At 41.6% G+C, this 24,417-nt stretch overlaps 1 protein-coding gene across 1 annotated transcript; it reads left to right on the forward strand.

The window, feature by feature from the left end:
- Positions 1 to 571: 571 nt before the first annotated feature.
- Positions 572 to 18,599, forward strand: LOC105393246 (formin-2). The gene is made up of 13 exons (XM_048624583.1): positions 572 to 1,007; positions 4,925 to 5,086; positions 6,637 to 6,794; positions 7,745 to 9,473; positions 9,776 to 9,969; positions 10,124 to 10,327; positions 10,785 to 10,881; positions 12,734 to 12,846; positions 14,972 to 15,112; positions 15,542 to 15,722; positions 16,619 to 16,839; positions 17,435 to 17,538; positions 17,804 to 18,599. The coding sequence occupies exons 1-13, from the start codon at positions 626 to 628 to the stop codon at positions 17,913 to 17,915; spliced, it is 3,798 nt and encodes a 1,265-aa protein (XP_048480540.1). The 5' UTR covers positions 572 to 625; the 3' UTR covers positions 17,916 to 18,599.
- Positions 18,600 to 24,417: the final 5,818 nt, after the last annotated feature.

Below are 24,417 nucleotides of genomic sequence, written 5' to 3' on the forward strand. Positions count from 1 at the left end.
ACAATCTTCTTCAAATTTTAATACAGGATGTTCCAAGCGTTCCAAGTGTATGGGGAAACGTCAGTTGAGAGTTGAGAGTAGACTTCCACTTCCCTGTCATGCTGTCATTGTGATGGGTGATGGCTGGTATTATCGATCACGTTCTACCCTCACCCTCAACGCGCATGCGCCAAATTGTAACCTGCAACTGAGAATAGTTTTCAGGAAAAGGCTGTGATTTTAATAGATAATGTTGCCTAATTTATATAAATTATCAATAGTTAATTCATTAGTGACTTTTGGAGTTCTTTTTATTGTTTTAGTTAAGTACCTACTAGAGATTGAGGAATAATAATCTTTAGTTATCTATCACAACGTTGTGTTTCAAAGTTAAAATTATTGTTGGTGGACCATTGAAGTGAACTCTAACGAATGCTCTACCTTTATCAGTGTTAAGATAATAAATTGGCAAGTTGCTCCGAAATTAACTTAACTTATTGCATAGTGTTTTTAAGTACACAAGTGCTCAAAAAACGGACCTAAACCACACATCAAACCTCATTTCTCTATCAACAACAAACACTAACCAAAAAGGATTTAAACTTCTCTACCGCACAAAAAGGTTAACAGCAAAGAGTTTGTAACCATGGGCAACATCCAGAGCGAGAAGCAATCGAAGGGCAAGGGGAAGCAGAAGAACCGCAAGGGCTCGGCGGGCAGCCAGCGGCGGCGGCGCGAGGCGGGCACTCCGGCGGACGAGGCCGCGCGCTCAGTGCCGCTCCGCACGCCGCCGCCGCCGCGCGACATGGACGCGCCGCGACTCGCGCCCGACTCTACCGTGTCCGTGACCGACCGCTCGTCTGTCAGCGATGTCAGTTGCGATGAGGTTATGGGGGCCCGGGCGTCGCGCGAGCGCCTGCACGAGGCCCACGACTTCCGCGACAACCGGCTCAAGGGCAGCGCCGCCACCACCGCCTTCACGCTGGCCAAACACCGCCGCGTGGAGCTGCCGCCCGCTCCCGAACACGGTGCGTCCTGTGTCCTACACACAACACTCCTTGCCGAATCCCCTAGTGACATACACAGCTCCTTATCTCTACAAGTGCGCGGTATCTTGATGTGATAGTATCGAGTGTCGATACGGTGATAGCGGTGAGAGCGCAAGTTTTATTATTCGTCTGTGTAGCGGTCGGCGGGCTCTATATGTTGTTATTGTTGCGAGTGCGGTTCACACACCTCTCGGAAACCAGTTCCGCGTGACCGCACAGGTGGCTCGCTCGCCTCTATGCCACTCGCAATAAGGACCACACCTGTTGGAGGCCTGCTCCTCCTCACGCACACACAGACACGGCGCATCACGCGGCGAGTAGTCGTCGAACGTAGAAGCACTTTTATTGTGAAACTAAATAAGAGCAGGGAGCTTTTTAGGCAGCTTCTTGCCAACAGAGCTTTATGAAATTGAATGATCAAGTTAGTTTTGGGTTTCAATGTTTTTGATAAGAACTATTTCACATTGTCACTCTGGGAAAATAGGCATTTTATTTAAGTAAGTAGGTACTCAGAATTAGCCATGGTGTTATGTGCCTCCTGAGCACATTAACTGAATGCCCGTTAACATCCGAGCAGTTAGTTACAGTATAGACATTAGACTACCCCTATTGGGTTACATTTATCGTAATCTACTTAACTAGGTAATCCTAAAGACATTCAGCCTTCAGCTGACGGGATCGTAAGAACTGAATTAAAGGTCACATGCATTAGTTTATAGGTATATGTCAGCAAAAGAGTGGATAATCTTATAAAAGGATAACCAGGCCAAAGTACACAAATCTCCTGATGTGCAAGGTTCCGTAAGTACTATTTAAGCCTAGCGGATTGGCACAGGGTGGTAGGAAAGTATTGCATAAAGAAGTTTCTAAAATACCGATGAAATCATACCCGTAGTATCGAACAGCACCCAACCAGCCTCTAGTCTAAATATACTTACATGATACATCATACATCTAGGTTACAGTCAAAAGACTGCACGAAGATGGAAGAAGTTACTTGCCATATGGTAAATTAGTGTACTATCTGTTGCTCAAATGCTCATGATGAAGACCTAACTGGATGAAAATGATTGTCCATAATATTCTAATGTCCATGCGCCCTGAGCACAAGCAACAGTTCAGAACTTTGAACTTGCTTTATTTCATTGGTCAACTAAACTCCTCGGGTACCAGTACCACCTACCTAACTACCTAAAATAACAACCGTTTCTTCCTTTTACAGAGTATTCCTAATTTACATAAACTTAGAACGCTGTAATAAAATGATCCACTTGTTGTATAGAAACGGACATTACGGAAGACTCTTTGTTGTAATGTAGAGGTACTAGCTCATAGCTGGGACAATTATAACTTTAACCACAATCTAGTTACTTAGTAACTAAACCTGGACTATGTCTAACTATTAGTAGAGTAGGAATTATCTATGTAGGTGTGTACCTATCTATAGCTTGAAGATGGTTTACTTACACAGAATTTTCGGGTGTTATCTAAACATTTGATAAAATACGAGTAACGTAACGGCACCAGTAATGGACATGGAACCAGTAATGGACACTACAAACTTATAGTGTCTAAAATAAGAGTATGCATAGTTTTACGAAAATTACAACACCTTAGTTTCAAAGCCTATACATCCCTCCTTTGTTATATAGACAAGTGACTTATGGCATCCATTTAGATTAAAAATTGTGAGGCAAAAAAGTTCATTTGGCGGAGGTTCACCAATTCAACCGAGTTTTGTTAAGGAAATGAAGGAAATCTTCTAAGAGGTTAGGTGTAGATTTTCGTTGATGATTTCGTTTTATTTTATGTTATATTAAAATGCTGTGATTTTATGGAAACTATACTGAATTACGCACATATTTTCAAAATAATAGAAGAGCTTACGTTTATGGAAATGATTTCAGAGAGGGTGTTCATTACTGGTTTGTAAATTTACAGTAAATCCAGTTATGGACACATGTCCATAATTGGGTGTCCATAACTGGATTTTTTATTTTGTTCAAGAAAGACTTATACGCCCAAGCAAATGGGATATGCTATTATGCAAGCACAAGATGGCCACTGCAGTTATGCGTTACGGAGACACAAACATGTTCTCCCTACATCTATTTCAAGTGTTCCAGAACAAGTATTGATCAAAGATGCTCATGAAAATCCAAGCCTACACGCGACTGTTGCGGTTGTAGAAACACACGCTCACAGGAGCGGAATTTAATTGAAATTAGTAATACTTATGATAAGTAGTAGTAGTTTAGCACATCTAGATATGTGAACCCATCAACCCGCAGTGGACCAACATGGTGGGAAATGGTCCAAACTTAGGAAGGCACTTTAGGCCTAAGGGATATGCACAAAGGTTCCATTCGAGTGAGCCAGGTGCAGGTACTTACAGCCCCACAGAGAATAGAAATAGAGAAATAAACAGTGATAGTGTGACGAATAGACCAGTAAAGCTGAAAATATCATAAATAGAGAGGATTTGAAAAGAAGAGGCTTTAGGAGGAGAATAGATTAAGAGCAAAATTTTACTAGATAAAAGAGAAGTGAGAGAAAAGGTTGTGAAAAGAAAACTTTGACTTAAACTAAAAGCATTTTCTGGCTGGTGTAAACCTGGATAACCCAGATGATATGATATGACGAGAGGGTCGTAGGAACAGAACAAGTTGAGACGGTATCCTGGGTCATCTACTAACGCTATCTAGTTGTTGCGCTAGATGTGAGCGCCCGTATTGATACGGTCAAAGGTGCATTTGCGTGTCTGCGATCCATGTGGCGGTCAAAACATCTCTTCATTAGAGTGAGAGATATTTAACACCAACGTCACTAAAGTCGGTATTATTATACGCTTGCGAGACCATAAAGACACATAGGTACACAAAAGCTGCAGGTCTTCATTGACCGCTGTCTCCGGCGGAACCTTCTAACAAAGATCTGAGGAAAACCTGCCATGAAGATCCTGTTGGTTCACAGATAAAACGCCTCAAACGAAGTTGGAATAGCCATAGCCTGCGTAGAGACTAAAACCAAACCCTGAGACATGCTCTCGAATTGTATCCGCAGGGCAAGCTTAAGAAAAGCCGCCCTAAATAGACCTGGCGGCGCTCGATCGGACGGAGATGCGGGATGTTTAAATGACGTGGTCCGATGCAAAGGCTGCTGTCCACAGTCTTGGATAGAAAACTGTTGTGTTTACCTTCTGCCCCACTGGGGGAACATAATGATACTAAGAAGAAGAATAAAATACAGAAGGACATGATTTATAATGTTATGAATTAGAAATTTTAGTGTTTTTATAAAACATTTTTTTTCAGAAAGTTGTATTAGCCGTCTTTGAAGGATCCTATAGTGTAACTGGCGACCAAGGCTGTTTGTGTAAATGGTTATGATTACTCATAATTACGGTTATTATTACTCATAATCATTACAATTATAATAATATTAGCATAAAATATTATTTTATACTTTTATTCAATAAAAAATCACTGTCCAACATTGGGTGTCCATAACTGGATTTTGGGTGTCCATCACTGTGGTTTTAGGTATTTTTTACAAATATACAATTTACTGAAAAACCAATAGTTTAAATCAAGCTAGTGTACATTCATCTTAAACGGCAACATATTCCTACGATTCATACCAACTTTCAATATCCCAACAAAAAAATTGAGCGAGTAACAGCCAAATCATTTGTAAAAAATCCTTAAGGTGTCCATTACTGGTGCCGTTACGTTAATATAACTTCTAACTTTTCACCTAAAACCGAAAAAACATAACTACACTAGCTATATTAACTATACCTCAACACCCATTAACAAACTGACTAAAAAAGTCACAATTAATGAAGTATGAAACTGGAACCCAACAACTAACCCACCCCTTTCTAACATTTCCAGATGTGGACCGATGGACGTGCGGCGCGGAGCCCACGGTGGTGGCCGAGTCCAACGTGCTGCGCAAGGTGGCGTCGCTGACCCTGGAGGCGGCCTCGGAGCCGCGGAGGCCGAAGCCCCCGGACAAGATCGACCTTGACCCCCAGCTCTACGACAAGTTTGAAGGTAAGAGCGAAGTTACGTTGTGTTACTTGTTGCTTAGTGTTTACGTTCAGGAGCAAAAGCTTAATGTTTTATTTTTTGTTAAAGTAAACAATAATACATTCCATGCATAGAGCCTACATAAAAATGAATGCTTGGATACTTGGTTTATGGTGAGTAGTTATATTAAACTTACAAAAATTGGTAGGTATGTCCCTAGGTATAAGTGTACGCGCGTTAGCCAATCTAAGTAGTAAACAAACCTCAATTAGCGTTGCTATCAGTAACCGCGATAACACATCTATCAATTAACCCTGCAATACACTATGAAATTCACTAGTCGGAGTAACAGCACTTTGTGTACGTTGTTAAGTACCGACCTAGTACCGAAATAAATTAATGGTTGTCTCATGACAATTGAATTGAGCTGATCACCTTGAGGTAAGTACTTAAAGTGATTCCCCGTAGAATCAAATAGTCCTCTTATGATTATCTACAAAGAATGCTGGGTTTAAAAATAATTAAAAATAATTCCGGTGGGTAATGAAGGGTTAAAGATGTCTATCTCCGCTAAACGTTCCGCTGAACTCTGCGTCAGTGGGCTGCGTACGTGACGGACGGCGGCGGGCGGCGCCATGCAGCTGTCAGGCCGCGCGTACTTCCCGCACGCCGAGGTCAGCTACTCGCAGCTGCTGAGCCAGAGCCGCGACCACGCGCAGGCCATCCGGGACATCATCGCCGTCCTCTCGCATCACCACAAGGACACCTCCTACGGAAAACTCATCCCCGTCGCGGCAAAACTAAAGCGACTGGCTCGCCTCACCCGCAACAAATATGCCCTTGTTTCGGTTGTCGGAAAACGATTAAGCCTCGAATTCAGAGTGCAAGAGAACCAATGGAGTAGAGAAGTCTTATTTGTAGTGAAAATTGGAAAGACTTGGTTAAGCTGTGAATCCGACTTTAGGACTGGTGTAATAATAATGTGTTATTGTTGTGATTTGAAAGAGTCAGAGGGTCAATGGCTAGTATTAGATAGCAAGGGAAGTGACCGTCATGCGTTTATAGCAAGTAAGTTATGGGATTGTAGCTGTTGAAACTGGTGCTTTGCTTTATACTTGTTATTACACTACTTTTAGCGGCTTTGGCACCATTGCATTGGAAGCTGCAGATGTCTGCAAGATCAAGGGACAGGCAGGGTAACAGGATATTTATCATTTTCTCAGTGAATGAATGTTTCGCAAGATAATAACATACAACTGCAAGAAAAATGCATAACTAAAATTCGAACACAGCCTCTCAAAACGTCAAAATTTTATGTCATTTGTCAAATGTCATTGTCTTGACACAACTCACGACTTGTCACTTGTCAAAAAACTTTACAAATTCTTTCGAAATCAAAATTTTGTTTATTTTCAATATTTTCATGTTTTCATAATAATGTAACACTTCATAAAGCTCAAAAACGAAAAAAGCTAAAGTTAAAAAACAACCCACACAACTTTAATAATCTCCATCATTACAGTGTAGCTAGTAGAGTGCGAATGAACGAGCGGGGGTGTTTGCGGTGGTTGCAGGTCAGATGCTGGTGAGCTGGCTGGCGGCGGGCATCGCGGAGGGCGGCGCGGGGGCGGGCGCGGCGCGGGCGGCGGCGGCGCGCGTGGCGGGGCGGCTGCTGGGGGCTGGGCTCCTGCGGCCGCTGCAGGACCATGACGCCAATGCTGCTGTGTTCAAGGTGGGTCCAGCCACTGTTTAGTGAAGCAGACATGAATATAATTCAAGTAACTATATGTGAATAACGAGATGCACCCAGGAAGAGACTAACTTCAATTAATTCAAATATTAATATTAAAACTACTGATTCCTCCCTTTTATAGCCAATTATTTCACTAGCCATTTCAATGATGTAAAAGTGGATTATAATAATGTCTTTATATGGACGGGACAGTGTCAGGTAGCTGCAGATAAATACAAAAGTGGGGAATCCTTGACCCAGCAGTGGGATACTAAAGAGACTTTGTAAAATATAAGCAGGTACTAGTTACTTGAGTGCAAGCTCTTTAACTCTGGACTGTTCTGTAAGTAGTCTGTTTCTTATAATTGTACTCACTGGATGCTTCAACATTTTGTTATACTGTGAAGATGAGATGGAAGATGCTCAATTTGGAGTCAGCCGGGCACTGCTAACAATCAAAGACAGAACTTTTACATGGTATATCGTCACATCTTGTCTCTGAATGTAATGTCTACTGCAGGTTGGTGAGTTCACACATCTACATGGGCTGAAACGCTATTTATTGACTTATCTTTCATTTTAGGATATTTGAAGTCATCCTGGTTACACTACAGAAGATGACTGACAGTACATATTCATATCCAGTTGTTACAAAGAATACAATTAAAGTAAAAAAATCTGCATTATTGTTGGATCAAGTATACATGAAATTACAAAGTCCAGAAACTCCAGAAGAGGGAATTTATTCAGTTAGCAAAACCTTTTAGCAATAAGTTAACTTTCATCTTCTATTTATTTAGCTAATCAATGTGTATGTACTTAAGTATATTATAGTTTCAATATTTTCAATGTCCCTAATAGTGTGTATCTACACATTCCATCTTACCCAACCTTTTCTAGAATTATACTTTTTGAATAAAAAATCTAAGAACTTTTATTATAATTTCCAGCCAAACCTGATGTACTGTTGGCGCCAACACGAGGCGGCAATGTCGGCGTCGTGTCGCTCCCGCTGGCACGACGACGCGTCGCCCGCCGCGGCGCTGCACGACGCCGTCGCGCGGCACGAGACGGCACGGCTCGACCACGACTGCAAGCAAGACGACGCCAAGTCCAGTGGCACAGAAGACTCTGATGTGTCAGAGGCCCTCATAACGCAACTGCGCACGCGAATAGACACTCTTGAAAGAGAACTGCAACTGCTCAAAACACCAAAAAAAGTACAGCACCAATCCTCCCAGGCCAAACTAAACCTCATAAGTGTACACACACAAACCACCGACAGTGTATTATTAGATAAGTCGCCCAACGAACCTGTGATAGATAGACCTGATGTTAAAACTGTAAATAGTAATAAAGTAGACTTAAGTACCGAAGATCCTTGCGAGAACAATGCAAATTCGCGGGTGACGACGTCTAGATCTGACATCGAGAATTTTTGTAAGTTAAATAAGAGCAGAGACTGTAATAGTGTGATGAGTAAAGGTGACTTTATTGAAAAACCAGTGAGAGACGCGGTAGTGAACAGCAACAGCTGGAGTGCCGCCGACAAAGTGAACCAAAGACTGTCTAATTCAGAAACAACTAGTTCTTCCGACCTATCTTATAAAACATCCTGCATGTCGCATGATGTTGTCTCACTCAACTCTACGGACTCGCGGACGAATGTGTTAGAGGGAGAGAACAAGACCACCAAAGTGTTATATTTGCATTATGAGACTAAATACGAGCCTAAGACTAGAGGGACAAGTGATGCTAGCTCCGTAGCAGAGACTTTGAAAGCTGATGACAGCACTTCGACTGCTGCACTCGCGGCCAAAACATCGCCAGTTTTATCTACAAATTCCTGTGTGCAGACAGAAGTAGCATCATCTCCTAAAAACGAAGTAGAAGAGAAACCTTTATCGCCGCCTGCTGTGCTGGAAAACGCTCAGGTTATTCAAAACCAAACATCTCCAATAAAAGCCAATAATGATAGTCCTAAAACGCCAGTATCAAATGCTCTGTTAATTTCGTCGACGACATCGACGTCGGAAGTGTCTCGAGTGGTTCCCTCGTCCATGCCGGATGTGGTGCCGCCGCCCCCCGAGGTGCAGGAGACCTCGCTGCCTCCGCCTCCACCACCGATGCCAGATCTGGCCCCCACGCCGCCGCCGATGCCAGAATTGGTCCCTACGCCTCCACCGTTAGCTGATGCCGCCCCGATTCCTCCAGTTGTGCCAAGTTTGGGTCCGCCGCCGCCGCCCATGCCAGAGGATGGTCCACCAGTGCCCCCGCCACCTCCAATGCCAGATAGCGGGCTTCCCACGCCGGGGTTGGGCCCACCGCCGCCTCCAATGCCGGATATGGGTCCACCACCGCCCCCAATGCCTGATATGGGTCCTCCGCCTCCTCCAATGCCGGGTATGGGCCCACCGCCGCCACCCATGCCGGGTATGGATCCTCCGCCGCCCCCAATGCCAGGAATGGGCCCACCGCCTCCTCCAATGGCGGGGATGGGCCCACCGCCTCCTCCAATGGCGGGGATGGGCCCGCCGCCCCCACCAATGGCAGGGATGGGTCCTCCGCCTCCGCCAATGGCGGGCGGTGCGCCCCCGCCCCCGCCCCCGCTGGGCGCCCCCGCCGGCCCCGTGCCCTTCCCCGCGCCCCCCGCTGGCGGCTGGAACAATCAAAGGGCTAGTGAGTATTCTTATTTTTCTTTACTTTTATTTCCTCCGAAGGCACAATAGGACAACTTGTTGACATTGTGAAAGTGTTTAACTTATCGCCGACATAAGTAGCGATCGGGTGTTAGGTTATATGTTTATTAAGGCTATCCAAACGGTCTAAGATAGGTTCTCAGTTTCTCACTAAATATAGCAAAGAGGCAAGGAGAATTCATTATTCAAAGATATCAAACATTTAAATGAAAAGTTTTACATAATAGAATTTACATTGAATTTTAAATAACCTTATTTATATGTTTAATGTAAATTCCCCAGCGCTACGCAAATCCGCCATCAAGCCCGTCGCCCCAATGAAGCCGCTCTACTGGACGCGGATCTTGGCGCCCCCCGCCCCCGCCCCCGCAGCCCCCGCCCCCGCCGCCGCGCCCCCCGTCACGCCGCTGTGGGTGCAGATCGACGAGGCCCCTCTCGATAACATTGAGGAGTTCACGGACTTGTTCTCGCGACAGGTGTGTGCAGGAGGACCAAAAAATTTATAGTTTTATAGCCTGTTTTTTTAAAAATAGCTTGTGGTTCTACCATTCCTACTGTATTATCAATATTTACTAATACACTACTCCATGTATTATCAATATTTACTAATTCCTATCATACCATTCCCAGGTGGTGCAAGCACCAGCCAAGAAGAAGCCATCAACGAAGCCAGCCCGGCAGCAACCCATCAAGGTGCTGGACTCGAAGCGGTCTCAGAACGTGGGCATCCTGGCTCAGAGCCTTCACGTGGACTTCAGCGAGATAGAGAACGCTATCTATAACTTTGACACGTCCGTGGTGAGCTTGGAAGCGCTACAGCAGATCTATGAACTGGTGAGTGAGGGTTTTTATTAAGGGTGGTTGACCTGGAGATATAATTAAATCTTTGGAAAACCGATTATTAGGTATAACATATTCGAAAGTTATAGAACCCTATGCCTGTTATATTAAGCCTTCTAATCGACCATATTTTATACATTATACAAGCTGCACAAATGACGAGAGAAATCTAACTTTCTAATATGTATTAAACTATTCTTTCTTATTCTAGGAGAATGCTACATTCTGCTGTTTTAGAGATTGTCCGAACTGACACATTATAACAAACCTTAATTCTTTTAGGGCGTGTACACAATACTGCGTTGCGACGACGCATCGCAAAAACCTGCGACAGTAACCAAGCATTTGCCCTGAATAACTGTTAAAACAGTCACAGTTTTGTGTACAAGCCCTAAAACCACGTTATTATCACGTCCATTCCACCTCCGTAACCACAACTCCCATGTTCCAGCGAGCGACAGACGAGGAGCTGGCCGCCATCCGCCAAGTCCTCGCTTCGAACCCATCGGCACCGCTAGACCGCCCCGAGCTGTTCTTGCTAGAACTAGGTAATTATAATAACAATACAGGGTGTTGCAAAAAGGGTATACTAAGCCGAAACCTACGTGAGCAGCATGTTATATCTAAGCCCGAAAATAAAATCAGAATGACAAAATTCTCGAAAAAAAATATCATTCTTCATCATAGAACAACGCGGACTCGGGTGTACCCTCGGGAAGCGTCATAGCGATCTTTCTTGATACAAAAAAGTCTGCCAATTTTTGCGTGGGGAAATTTTACCGTTTACCATGATTATGTCTCATGGGACATATCATTATGAGTTTTAATTCCCAGCAATAAGGGTTACGTGAAGTGACTTTTAATAATGAACACAGTGTCTTCATTTTTCTTGCCAATGGATGTAACAATTATCGATAAGTGTTATCGATGAATTCGAGAACATGGGTTAGAAATACTAATATCATATTAATTAGGTATAGTTAAATTTAATTAGGAATGATTAATAAACGAAATCACCCGCTTTTCGCTGTACATTTAAACTCACGAGATAGGTCGCGAGCCGTATCGCCGTTTTTGAATGAGTACAATGCACTGAAGTTGTCGAGTAAGTGGGCAACCCGACGGTCAGATGCTTTCAAGCCGCCCCTTCGGGCGGCCTCTGACTAGGCTTAACGACTGCTGCCGAAGCAGCAACCGAGACCTACGGCTTAACGTCCCGTCCGAAGCACGGAAGCGTCCAGAAAAGAACCAAATCGGTAACTCATGCTGTACCTACCAATGGCTGACCGTGTCAGTTGTTGCTTAACCTCAGTGATCAGTTACGATTACTGAAGCCAATTCGACTACGGACGCTTCCCAACTATAACCTTTTTTGTCGATTAATACATATCTACATACCGGTACATCACTATTGCATTTTTTTGACATTGGTTGCTAGGAAACAGCTAATAACAATAAACCATGACCAAATCTGTGATCAAATCCGGAATCCGGATATTCTATGAATTGAAGCAGTCATTTTAGTATGTAAACAAATAATTTTCTATGAAACGAACGGTTTGCCAACTAGATTGAGTCTAGTGAAAATTGAGACTGCAACTAGTTTTTATAAATCGGTGGGCCTTTCTGGCCTACCACCCCGCCAGAGGGGAACGTCTGCCTATTTCGTCTCCAGACCATTCATACTCAATGTTCTTCATAATAAAAAAGTCACGTGGCCAACAAAGTTTCTATATTTGCGCGAATTTTGAGGACGGCCGAGGACTGAGTGTTGTGGCGCTCCTTGGAAGAAGCCTATGTCCAGCAGTGGATGATTATTGGCTGATGATGATGTATAATATGTAAGGACATCTCACACGCCGGGCCCAAACTAAGCAGAGCCTACATCGGACAGCCGATATATTTACCCACATACATAGGCAGATAAATATTAACATCCAAGACCCGAGTACAAACACCTGACCCAGATCCAGAGACCAAAAAAATTCACAACATTCAGTTTTCATCGCCTGCAAACTTAACTTTGTCGTACCCTGTGGTCTCTGAGTATCTAGAGGTTAAAACGCCTATCTACCCCGGCTGGAGATGGAACCCGTTCCATCATTAATTAAATAATAAATAAATATGTGGGGACATCTCACACACGGCCATCCGACCCCAAGCTAGGCAGAACCTGTGTTATGGGTGTCGGACAGCTGATATATCTACACAAATACATAGATAGATAGATAGTAAATATAAATATCAACACCCAAGACCCGAGTACAAATATCTGTTTTTAAACAAATATCTACCCCAGCCGGGAATCGAACCCGGGACCTTCGGCATATCAGTCAGGGCCTCTAACCACTACGCCATTCGACCGTCATTCTACCCCACTAACCCCTCCACTATCGGCAGGCGGCATCGCGGCGGGCGCGGAGCGGGTGGCATGCTTCATGGTGACGGCGGAGTTCGACGCACAGCTGCAGGGACAGATGCACAAGCTGGATAACTTGAAGCACACTTGTGAGGTACGTAGATACATAGATAGATATACAGGGTGGCCCAAAGAGTGACGTCCAAAGGAAAATGTTTGATTCCTTAGGTCAAGGGGTAGCCAAATCACCCCCATGTATGTTCAGCAATTTTTAGTAGTTTAGGAGTTATGATTTTTTAAACTAATTTTCTACGAAAATCGACCTCAGTGGTTCAATTATGTTTTATTATTTTTTTGGATAACTTATTTAAATATTTTTTTTATTTTTGTGTCATCCTCTTAAGTTGTTCTTTTAACCATAAAAGTTTCAGCTTCCTAGCTGTAATGTAAGTTAGTTATTTTTATATCGAAAGTTCAAATTATATCATCGAGCTAGACTGCTCTGAATTTTCAACTTGAAATTAAAAATTGAAATAGTTATTCTCATGGTCCCTTATTAATTTTAAAAACTTCGCAAGGTTCCAAAATTACATAAAAATAAAAATAAACTATTGCTTAATGGGGTATTATTTCCAGAAAACAGCCTTCAAAGGTACGTGGGTTGAAAATACCTAATTAGTAAATTGTTTCAGAAAGTTTAAAGATTCCTGTTAGGTCATTACTAAGGACTAATTAAGTTAGAAAATGTATCAAATTAAAGGGAAAATAAAATTATTTACTATTTTTTTTTATTTTAGTTAATGTTTGAATGAAAATTCTTAGTAAAATGTTTTAGTGTGAGTTGTAAGATTAATGCGATAATTGTATTATTAACAATAAGTAAATAGACTCAAATAATTATTTGACACATTTACTCATAATAAATTTTCAAAATGGCGACCTCCCAAATCAATACACAGCCTACATCTACGCAAGAAATTTTGTTTAAGTTGCCTAAACGCTTCTCTGTTTCCTCTAAGGACATTTCCGGCCTCTCCAATTCGCTGGAAATGTCGTTAGAGGAAACAGAGAAGCGTTTAGGCAACTTAAACAAAATTTCTTGCGTAGATGTAGGGTGTGTATTGATTTGGGAGGTCGCCATTTTGAAAATTTATTATGAGTAAATGTGTCAAATAATTATTTGAGTCTATTTACTTATTGTTAATAATACAATTATCGCATTAATCTTACAACTAACAGGAATCTTTAAACTTTCTGAAACAATTTACTAATTAGGTATTTTCCACCCACGTACCTTTGAAGGCTGTTTTCTGGAAATAATACCCCATTAAGCAATAGTTTATTTTTATTTTTATGTAATTTTGGAACCTTGCGGAGTTTTTAAAATTAATAAGGGACCATGAGAATAACTATTTCAATTTTTAATTTCAAGTTGAAAATTCAGAGCAGTCTAGCTCGATGATATAATTTGAACTTTCGATATAAAAATAACTAACTTACATTACATCTAGGAAGCTGAAACTTTTATGGTTAAAAGAACAACTTAAGAGGATGACACAAAAATGAAAAAATATTTAAATAAGATATCCAAGAAAATAATAAAACATAATTGATCCACTGAGGTCGATTTTCGTAGAAAATTAGTTTAAAAAATCATAACTCCTAAACTACTAAAAATTGCTGAACATACATGGGGGTGATTTGGCTACCCCTTGACCTAAGGAATCAAACATTTTCCTTTGGACGTCACTCTTTGGGCCACCCTGTATAGCTTATAGTATACTAACACATAGCTACAAAATATCTTATCGCGATTTTTTCAAGACATCTTTTGGGTAGAAGCACGAACTTTTTATAAACTTATCCATCTCGGAGACATCCGCTCATGACAATCTCCTTGTTTATACGGTTCGTATGTAGTGGCAGATAAAAATACGCGATGCCACTCACCCAACACTACAATGTCTAATATCTAGAGACTCTAGAGTGACTATACTGCATTGTTTCATACTTGCAATAAAAGGAAAAAAACTTATAGAGCGTCCACTCTGTTATTTTATTTTTACATTTCCTTATGTCTGGTAAGTAAAGTTGGTTTTCCTTTACAGTCGTCAGATATGTATGGGATTTCGAATGTCTACAAACCAATAATATAATAGACAGAGATCTTTTGAACAAATACACTACAGCTAAAATAAATTGTTTCATCACGGAAGTAACCATTTTTGTTAGTAAGTATTTCAATGAAATACTAAATTTTAAATTAAAATTCCTTCCAGTTCCTGATGAACAGTGCAGAGCTGAAGCAACTGTTCGCGATAATCCTGACGCTGGGCAACTACATGAACGGGGGCAACGGCGCGCGCGGCCAGGCCGACGGGTTCGGGCTCGAGATACTCGCCAAACTCAAGGATGTCAAGGTATGAGCTTGTATTGTGTGGTCTCTGTAACCAAACAACCTCGAGTCATTAAGTGTCGCCGCACACGGGCCACCGGGCAAAGCCACAAAAGCCGCCACGAGAAGCTTTTGTAGGGAAACGATTTGTAGCATGTCTCCGCCACTGGCGCCAACCGTGTGTGGCGAGTCCATATAAAATGCAAGAAAATTACAGGAAATATTAACATCCATTAGTGCTGTGCACTCCTTGAGACATGCGTGGCGAGGCCGCCACGAGTGTGACAGAGAGAGATATAGAGATACGTGACAGAGCGCAGTAGCCGATTCTCCCCTCGTCTCACCGCGCGCATACCTCAGGGAGTGCACAGCACTAATGATCACACTATACATAAATAAAATAAAATTCCTAGAATTAAATTGCCTCACCAATCAACTTCTCTCTCCCCCACAGTCAAAGCAGTCCAACGTGACCCTTCTCCACTTCATAGTGCGCACATACCGGCGCTCACTGGGCGCGGCGGCGGCGGGCGCCCCACTGCCGGTGCCCGAGCCCGGGGACGTGGCGCGCGCCGCCGCACTGGACTTTGCAGACGTGGAGCAGACTCTGCAGGGGCTGGCTAAGCAGATCGAAGGTGAGGTGCTGGTGACCATAGAGTCCGACAGGAATACGGATAGTTAGTTACACTAGTATCGAAGTAGAATGAGGATGGTATCCTTAGAATCCAACAAAAATGCAGTTGGTATATAGAATCATACAACAATGCGGCAGCAGATCGAAGGTGAGGTGGTGGTGAATAAATATGTGGCGACATCTCACAATTGGCCATCCGACCCCAAAGTAGGCAAAGCTGTGTATGGGTGTCGATAGCTGATATATCTACGTTTAAATATATAAACCACAACCAGACACGTGTATGGCACTGGGCTGGTTATATCTGCCGAAGAACCGATAACCGTTAGGGTAGACGAGTTTTCGAGTGGAGACCGCGAACAGGCAAACGCAGCGTGGGACGCCCTCCTGCCCGCTGGACTGTCGATTTTAGGCGGGTAGCCGGTAGTGGTTGGATGAGGAAGGCCGAGGACTGAGTGTTGTAGCGCTCCTTGGGAGAGGCCTATGTCCAGCAGTGGATGATTATTGGCTGATGATGATGATGAACCAGACACAAGGCAAACACATGTGCGCATCACACGAATGTTTGCCCTGGGCGGGATTCAATGTTGGTGACCCTAGAATCCTACAGGAATACGGATGGTGACCGTAGAATCCAACAATAAGAAACTAGGCCAGTATCAGTGGCTTGGTCCTGGCGTCCTGATAGACCCTCAGTGTTCACCATCTAGTGGGTTTAATATAAACTACAAACTAGTGATCATGATTACTTCAAGGTACTCAATACTCATAATAATTATTAAGTATCAAAATAAGTATTTATCTATGACGCGTGACTTCCTCACCACTAGCACAATTCATCCTAAGCTTGTTTAGAAAAGGTTATCTATCCTAGTTTAACGTCTTGTCCCCCCGCAGACTGCCAGCAAATGACCCAAAAAGTCCTGGAAGCGGATGCACAAGCCGCCGCGTCCCCCGACCCGGACAAGCGCCGCCTCGACTCGTTCCAGGACAAGATGGCCGCCTTCCTGACTGCAGCCAGGGAAAAGCTGCGAGTCGAGAGGGACAACCTGGATGAGACCCGGGCCAAGTTTGTGGCTACGGTGCGGTTTTACCAGTATAGGCCGAAGTGTGGCAAGGTATGTGCTCCATACTTACTTAACTTACTTACTCAGCTGGCTCGGCGACCCGAAGTGGATCTTGGCCTCAGATACAAGAAATCGCCACTGGTCTCTATCCTGCGCAGTCGCAGTAGTCTCCATGTTGTAGTGTAATGGGGAGAAAAACTAAAAGCTAATTATAGATGGCGCCTTAGGCGACTTTGCCTAATTCCCCAGTTCTGATTGGTTGTTTCATTCGCCATTTTTTCTCCCTAACAATGCAATTGGTCAGAGCCTGAAAGGCACAGCCGATTGTGCTGCCAAAGTTTCACTTGGTTTTCTTCCCAATTAAATTATTGGTTTGGTACTTTTAAGCAATATTTACACGACGAAAGTTTCTTGTCTGATAAAGATTAAATAGAGAGAATAGAGATTATAAATGGTATTCTATAATAGTATCTAGAAGCTGGATATGGTTAACTTGGCTCATACGCTAAAATAACGTTATCGTACCTACTTAAAATTCTTTGATCTAATTTAACTATGTAGCATATTCCAGATGGCGTCACTGGCGATTATGCCTTAAAACCTTCTTCGTTATGTATTGAAATCAATAAGTGTATTCTCTTTACAGGTGGAAGATTGTGAGCCGAATGAATTCTTCTCTCTCTGGACGGCGTTCTGCTCCGACTTCAAGGACATCTTCAAAAAGGAGGAACAGTTGGCCATCAAGGAAAGGTACTATATTGCTTTTGACGGCATTGTACTGCTGTTTAACAGTTACTGTATCGCTGTCGCTGGCATAAATATCATCTTATCTAGGCTAGGAAATCGTGTTATACATATACAGTGATCTGAGTTGTGGGTTTTGCATTAGATGAGTTTGACGTAGATAAAAAAAGGTACGATGCTTTCTGGATAATTAAGCCGCCACTAGCATGCTTCGGTAATTCGGGCACAAATTGACAACTTGGACAGAAACTGAGGATTCATTCTGTTTCAGGCTAAAAGAAGCGAAGAAGCAGCACGAAGAGAGGAAGTCGCAGACGCAGCCGAAGAAAGAGGGCGGGCTCAAGGCCAGGCTGCAGAAACTATCCGGCAACCGCAAGCCGTGAATATACCACACAGTGTACACACATTACTATACTTACCGTATTTCACAGGAAAATTACCCTGTACGTCTAGTACAGGTTTGATAGAGTGTCGAAAACTATAAAAGTTTCAGTTTTCCCGCATAAAAAGTGGCGCCTCTAGCAGAAACTATCATGAAACATTTGTCAGATAATGTATGTAGGTGACAGAAGAAAACCAAAACTTTTTTCATTTACAGTTTTAAAAATTATATTGCCTAAACTCAGGGAAGTTTTGATGTGGATTACGGTGTAAGGGATTGTTCTTTGAATGTGGATAATGTTTTGCTGGCTCAGGACACTATTATATTATATTGTTCAATGGAATTAGAAGGAAGATTTAAGAAACCGAGGTTGCATCAATAAGACATCATTGTAGACGTGTGTAATTTTTTATTGGATCATTATCATTGATTTGTTAATAATATATACTAAATATATTATTAACGTATTAATGTATGATTCTTGCCCTTTCAAACATACAGTATGCTGTTACAGCCATATTCATTTGTATGTTAATTTAATGTGGGGCTTCTAAAGCCTTTTTATAAATTAGTACTTATCGTGATAGTTTTGCAGCTTTTGTTAAGAAGATGATTGTATTTATAAATTTGGACCAATCAGAAGGATCCGTTTCGTTGAGAATCTCTTATTGTGGAAGTTTATGTTGTTGAAAATATTGATGTACCTAAATACTTACGCACAATTACTTATGACATTTATTTATTGTTAACATTTAGGCTACTTAATTATGTAAGCTACGTATATGAATATGACTGTAATGTGCGTTTCTTCTGAATATAATACGAGTGTTTGCCCCAAATACTAATAGTGGAAACGAACCATCGACTTGAATGACTGATTTACTGTAACGAATCATTCCTGTAACATTCCGAAGCAAATTATTACGATGACAAGAAATACTTTATATAAAAGAAAAACTGCTCAAATAGCCATTCAACTGTTATACTTTTGATTATTATTAGATAAAAAAAGTTTTTTACACAAACAGATGCGACATAGATCCGATGTTTTTTTTCTTTGTTTAATTGAATGCAGCTACTATGAAGCAGTGTAAGTACAGGCAGCTTAGTACAAACTAGATAGAAATAATACAAATAACAACGATTTAACTTGAGACTTATGTTACTCGCTAAGGAAACCTAATTATGTTGTGTATATAGACGGTTACCATGTACAAGTTGATTTTATATTATGTACCTGATGTTGCGGCGGCCGCGGCATGAATGTTGTTTATGTATTCGTAGTTAGGTATATTTATATTTATTCTGCAATGGTGCTGTAATTAATAAATGCAGTTTCTCTAAAATATTTATTTTTTTATTAATTACTTAGTTACCTGTTTTCCAATCTCCATACATGAAATGCTTTATAGGAGTCGTATGACAACTCCATACTTGCTGTACACAGCACAGAATAATAACTATTAGGATTAGGTATAAGTACTAAGAAGCGTCCGTAGTCGAGCGGGCCTCAGTGATCGTAACTGATCGCTGAGGTTAAGCAACAACTGACACGGTCAGCCATTGGATGGGTGACCAATTTCAAGTGGTTTTTTTCTGGACGCTTCCGTGCTTCGGACGGCACGTTAAGCTGTGGATCCCGGTTGCTGCTTCGGTAGCAGTCGTTAAGCCTAGTCAGAGGCCTTCGGGCGGCTTGAAAACATCTGACAGTCGGGTTGCCCACTTACCCGAACACTCTCTCAGCACAAGCTTGCCTGTGTTGGGGTCCACCAACCCGCACTTGGCCAGCGTGGAGGACTAGGCCTAAACCCTTCCTTAATTTTATTGGAAGGAGACCCGTGCCCCAGCAGTGGGGACGTAATGGGTCGTGATGATGATAAGTACTAATGTTCGCAAGGACATTAGGACCTGACTTAGCGAATTCTAAAATGTTGGCGACCGGCTGCTTTCACCGCTTTACCCTGACTGCCTACCCTACCCAGTATAGAGTATAGGAATGTCCTCATTCGCGTTCGCTCTTGAGGCTACGCGATATGAGTATGTCACGTCTGAAATGCGCCTCGTGCTACTAGCCCTGGAGGGCCATAGGAAAAAACACAAATATTGGCTCAGGCCAACTCTGTTGATCTGAGAATATTGGTAGATAATGACGTCAGGCACATGACATGATAGGCAGCGTGATACACCACCGGTAATGAATCCAACGATGTGATAAAATAAGTTGTAAATCAATTTTTACGATGCTGTTATAAAAAAAAATTAAAGGTAAAGTACCTATCTACTTTACGAGTAGCTTAGACGGTCTAGACTACTCTAGACAGTTTAATTAAAGAGATTAGAGAACATCCAGTTCAATTCAATACAAATCAAAGGAACAACTCAATCGGTTAAGCAGCCTTTCAGAGGTCATTATGTTGGTACTAAGTAGTCAAAGACATTGTAGCCAGTAGCCACTAGTCATAGTCCAGATAGGTAGGTACTTATATCAATACATTACAAGAAACCAATTTCATTGATTAATTTAATATAAAATTAAGTAGGTACCCTACCCAATATCAGTCCTCGCTTTTACATAATTTAAGTACATATTATGACTGTATAAACACACTTTGAACAAAAAATATTTGTCCAAGGCAACAGTGTATTAAATACCTAAAGGTAAGTACCTAAATATTCATGCAATTTACTTTACATAGTTAGGTAAATGTTATTATCTCAATTTGGCATCGCGGAAGAATTGCCTTATGCCGATGAAGTTTTCTTATCTAATGTAACTTTTAGATATTGCAATTTAATTAATTATTAACACCTAAATTATTATGAAGTATTAGTAGGTGCCTATATCAGCACATCAAGTCACTGTCTGGTCGTGTCCGCAAACTGATCTTTATATTCAAGCAATTACGACATATAGCTGATGAAGCACTCCTTAAGATGGTTTATTTTGCCTTTGCGCAGTCCATACTAACCTACTGCATCTATGCCTGGGGAGGTGCCTCTAAAACACACATGATCCATGCAGAGCGATCTCAAAGAGCGCTACCAAAGGTCTCATATTTCAAACCCTTCAGATATCCAACTTCAAAACTTTATACACACACTAAAGTGCTTACGGTTCGTGGACTGTACATTCGCTCGGTTATATTAAAACAACATACCCAAATAGCTTACGATCCGGTTTTCTTTTGTAGCACCCGCAGAAATGACAAAGTCTGTCGAATCACCCATAAAAGGACCTCTTTTGCTCAAAATTTCCACACCTTTCTTGGACCATTTTTGTACAATAAAATAAATAAAATAATAAATCTATACCAAAACACTTTCCACTCATGCAAAAGAATTACAGTAAATTATATAGAATCACTCAATTATGACGAAATTGAAGGTCTGCTAAATGTAGAAAATTAAAAATTATTAGGAAATAATATATATACTTAAGTATTTATTTACCCTTATATATATACTCATTTATATCATACCATATTTATATGCACTAAGTATTGTATTATTATATTTAAATATGTAGCTACAAAACTAAAATATAAAATATGTCTAACAAGTAGGAAACTCAAGCGATGAACGAAAGACACTGGCTCCTACGATACAGGTCTCCTAGTGTAGGTTGCCAGGGCCATTTCATGCAGTCGAAGCCTTGTGTAATGTAAATTGTGAGTTAACTCGGTATTACTTAAGATTAACTACTTCTACTTTATTTAGATCATAAACATGTTGTAATAGGCTAAGTTTTTGTCAATAAAAATATATTCTATTCTATATATTCTAAATATATTCTATATTGAAATGGCCTTTAGACTTTGCCCGTAACCGTCTACGAGTTCTGTATTGGTATGTTTGGGAATCACCTGCGACTAAGTACCTACGTACTTACCTAATTATCATTGATCTGATCACTCATGCAGGTGATAAGTAAGTGATAGCAGCGAGCTACATGAGTTGCATGAATGATGAATGAGTGTGGCCTGAGTAATGCCATCCCCTTTCTTTATACCTACAGATACAGTAGGTAACTACCATTATTTCGCGAGAAAATAAAATGAGAGTACTTACCTAACTACTTAGTAATATAAGTTAATGTACCTGCTGCTCTTACCTATGATACCTAATATTGATAGTTGAACGGTACGTTATGTTATGTTATAGATAAGTAGAGTATGCCCTGAAAAGTCTAAATAGCAGCACTTTCACTAAAGCAGAATTATTTCTAAGGCAAGCGAAGCTTGCGGCGGGTTTGCTAGTAGTTATGTGTCATATTACTACAGTATAGGTAGGTACTTAATTTCATAAAAAAATATACAGTGAAAGAGAAACAAAAATCAAGCTACTCGTCCAAGGATATTACAGAAGTATTTTTTTGTGATAATAGCCAGATTATGCTGCTGGAATTAGTTAGTTAGCTTAATTAGGTATTTACGTAAATAGAGTTTTCCACTGGAACACGAAACATGGATTTGCGAGCTGTGAGCCAATTAATCCTCAAGCAGATATATATACTGATTAATGAATTGATTAATTTGGCCAATTAGTCATAAATAATCTTAATCTGCACCAATCATTCTAATTTTCATTGATAAAATCTTATTTGTGCAATGCATCATTTTAATACACACCTGCGAAATATTGAGGGCTACTGTTTTCGCGGCCGCGCCCGTGAGCGTGTCTCACGTTGAAAGACTTTTATTTATTAAGATTTTCTAGAACCCACGTCATAGTAGACACAAAAACCAACAATATTGATATACCTCATAGACCTAAATTAAAACAAACGAACAACCGACAAATTCAAATTACGAAACCGTTTGCCGCCAAATCTCAAGTGCTGACAGTTTATTTTTCTTAAGTGCTCTGTGTGCCTACAAGATGTGGTGGCCAGTGTTGGGGGCGGTGTCGGTGCTGGTCTGTGTGTCGGCGCAAGGAGGCCTGCGCCACGACATCACTCTCGAGGGCATCTTCGACGACCAGCTGTATGAGGACTCAGTGGATGAGGAGCGCTGCGCCCGCCAGCTCGACCAGATGACCAGCGCCCAGCGGTTTCAGTGTTAGTCATTGTTTTGAGTACTTACTTATTTAATTTGCTTTAGTGACTTCCGGGCGGAATAATGTATTTCCGGTGTAGGTATTTATATACAGTGCAACTATAAAGTCCTGAAAACGGAAGTGTATCCTAAATAATTGTTTAAGACCGTAATCGTGTAATCGATCCGTAAAAACCTGAAAATGTTAAAATGATAAAAATCGCATTCTTTCTTGTCAGGAATTTTTAGTTGTACCGTTACTACAAAATAAGATGAGATGATATTTCTCACCACATTCGATGAACCCATTTAAACACCAACATACCTACAGAGTTTTGCAAAAATTTTAGGTTGTGAGTTGAAAGGGTTGTTTTAGAGAGCAGTTCTCGCAAATTTACAAAAGTTGAAGAAGCGAAGTTGTTCACACCCGAATCCGTGTTGTTCTAAGTTCAGGATGATTGTTTCATCCCCTGTCGGAAACGAAATGATACACGTGAAAACGTATTAAATTCAAATCGTTCACAGTGTAGGCAGATTTTAAATTAGTTTTTACCTCTTACTACATCAGACGTTCACTAAAATACCCGATGCCCATACCAGGGACTCGCTACAGTATAACATCGTATACAGAGTGCATTATAACTTTTGGAGCAATAGGTAAAATTTAAATTCCTATTTCCCCATTCCAGTATACGACGCGAGCTTCCGGTTCCCTCAGGGCTTCAGCAAGCTGTCGCTGGCCGCGTACGGAGACTACTTCACGTGCCTGAACCTACGCCAGGACCTACCCGACGGCGATCAGGTCGAGGGCAAGCACTGCATGATCCTGCTCCCGGACAACCTCACCGAGGTGGTCACGGTCACGCCGCCCACGCGCCCGCCATGGCTGCCCGAGATCCCTGACATCCCCTGGCTGCCCTTCCCTCGCCCTGACCTGGAGGATGTCCAGACCCAGTTGGACGAGCTAAAGACTCTCGCGCGCGCCGCGTCCCCCCTCGTCGGGCCAGGGTTCACCAGGACTAATGACACTAGGTAGGTTTTCTTGACAGGAAGAATGTAATCCGAAGATTAGTGTAAGGTATCGTGATTGACTGCCTTCTTAGAAATTCATTAGATAGTAAGGCTGATAGAGGTTGATAGATTAGTGTCGATTAACTAGCTACCCACTGAATAAGCGTTATCGGAATCACGGTGAGGTCCTAATTTGTTGTTAGAAATGTAATTAGGTACATGTATCTAGTGCGGAAAACATTTGTTACGTTACGATATAAAATCATGATTAGTTAGAATAACAATATTATCTTTAGCTTGTACCTAGAGCACATCCTTACATAACTACTAGTTATATGTAGATAAGCACTTATTCGACGCACGGACTGAGAACTAAGTCAATACAACAAAATCTGAGATTGGTTTCCTAAGGTACCCATGCCGCACCAAGCACTAACGATACTTGCGTAGAGGCCGTAA

Source organism: Plutella xylostella, chromosome 12, assembly GCF_932276165.1.
Source record: "Plutella xylostella chromosome 12, ilPluXylo3.1, whole genome shotgun sequence".
Taxonomy (NCBI): domain Eukaryota; kingdom Metazoa; phylum Arthropoda; class Insecta; order Lepidoptera; family Plutellidae; genus Plutella; species Plutella xylostella.

Coding starts and splice junctions, on each gene's coding strand:
- LOC105393246 (XM_048624583.1), top strand. CDS start 626: ATGGGCAACATCCAGAGCGAGAAGCAATCGAAGGGCAAGGGGAAGCAG. Junction 5,087..6,636: donor GCTCTACGACAAGTTTGAAG/GTAAGAGCGAAG, acceptor CGGTGGTTGCAG/GTCAGATGCTGGTGAGCTGG. Junction 9,474..9,775: donor CTGGAACAATCAAAGGGCTA/GTGAGTATTCTT, acceptor TAAATTCCCCAG/CGCTACGCAAATCCGCCATC.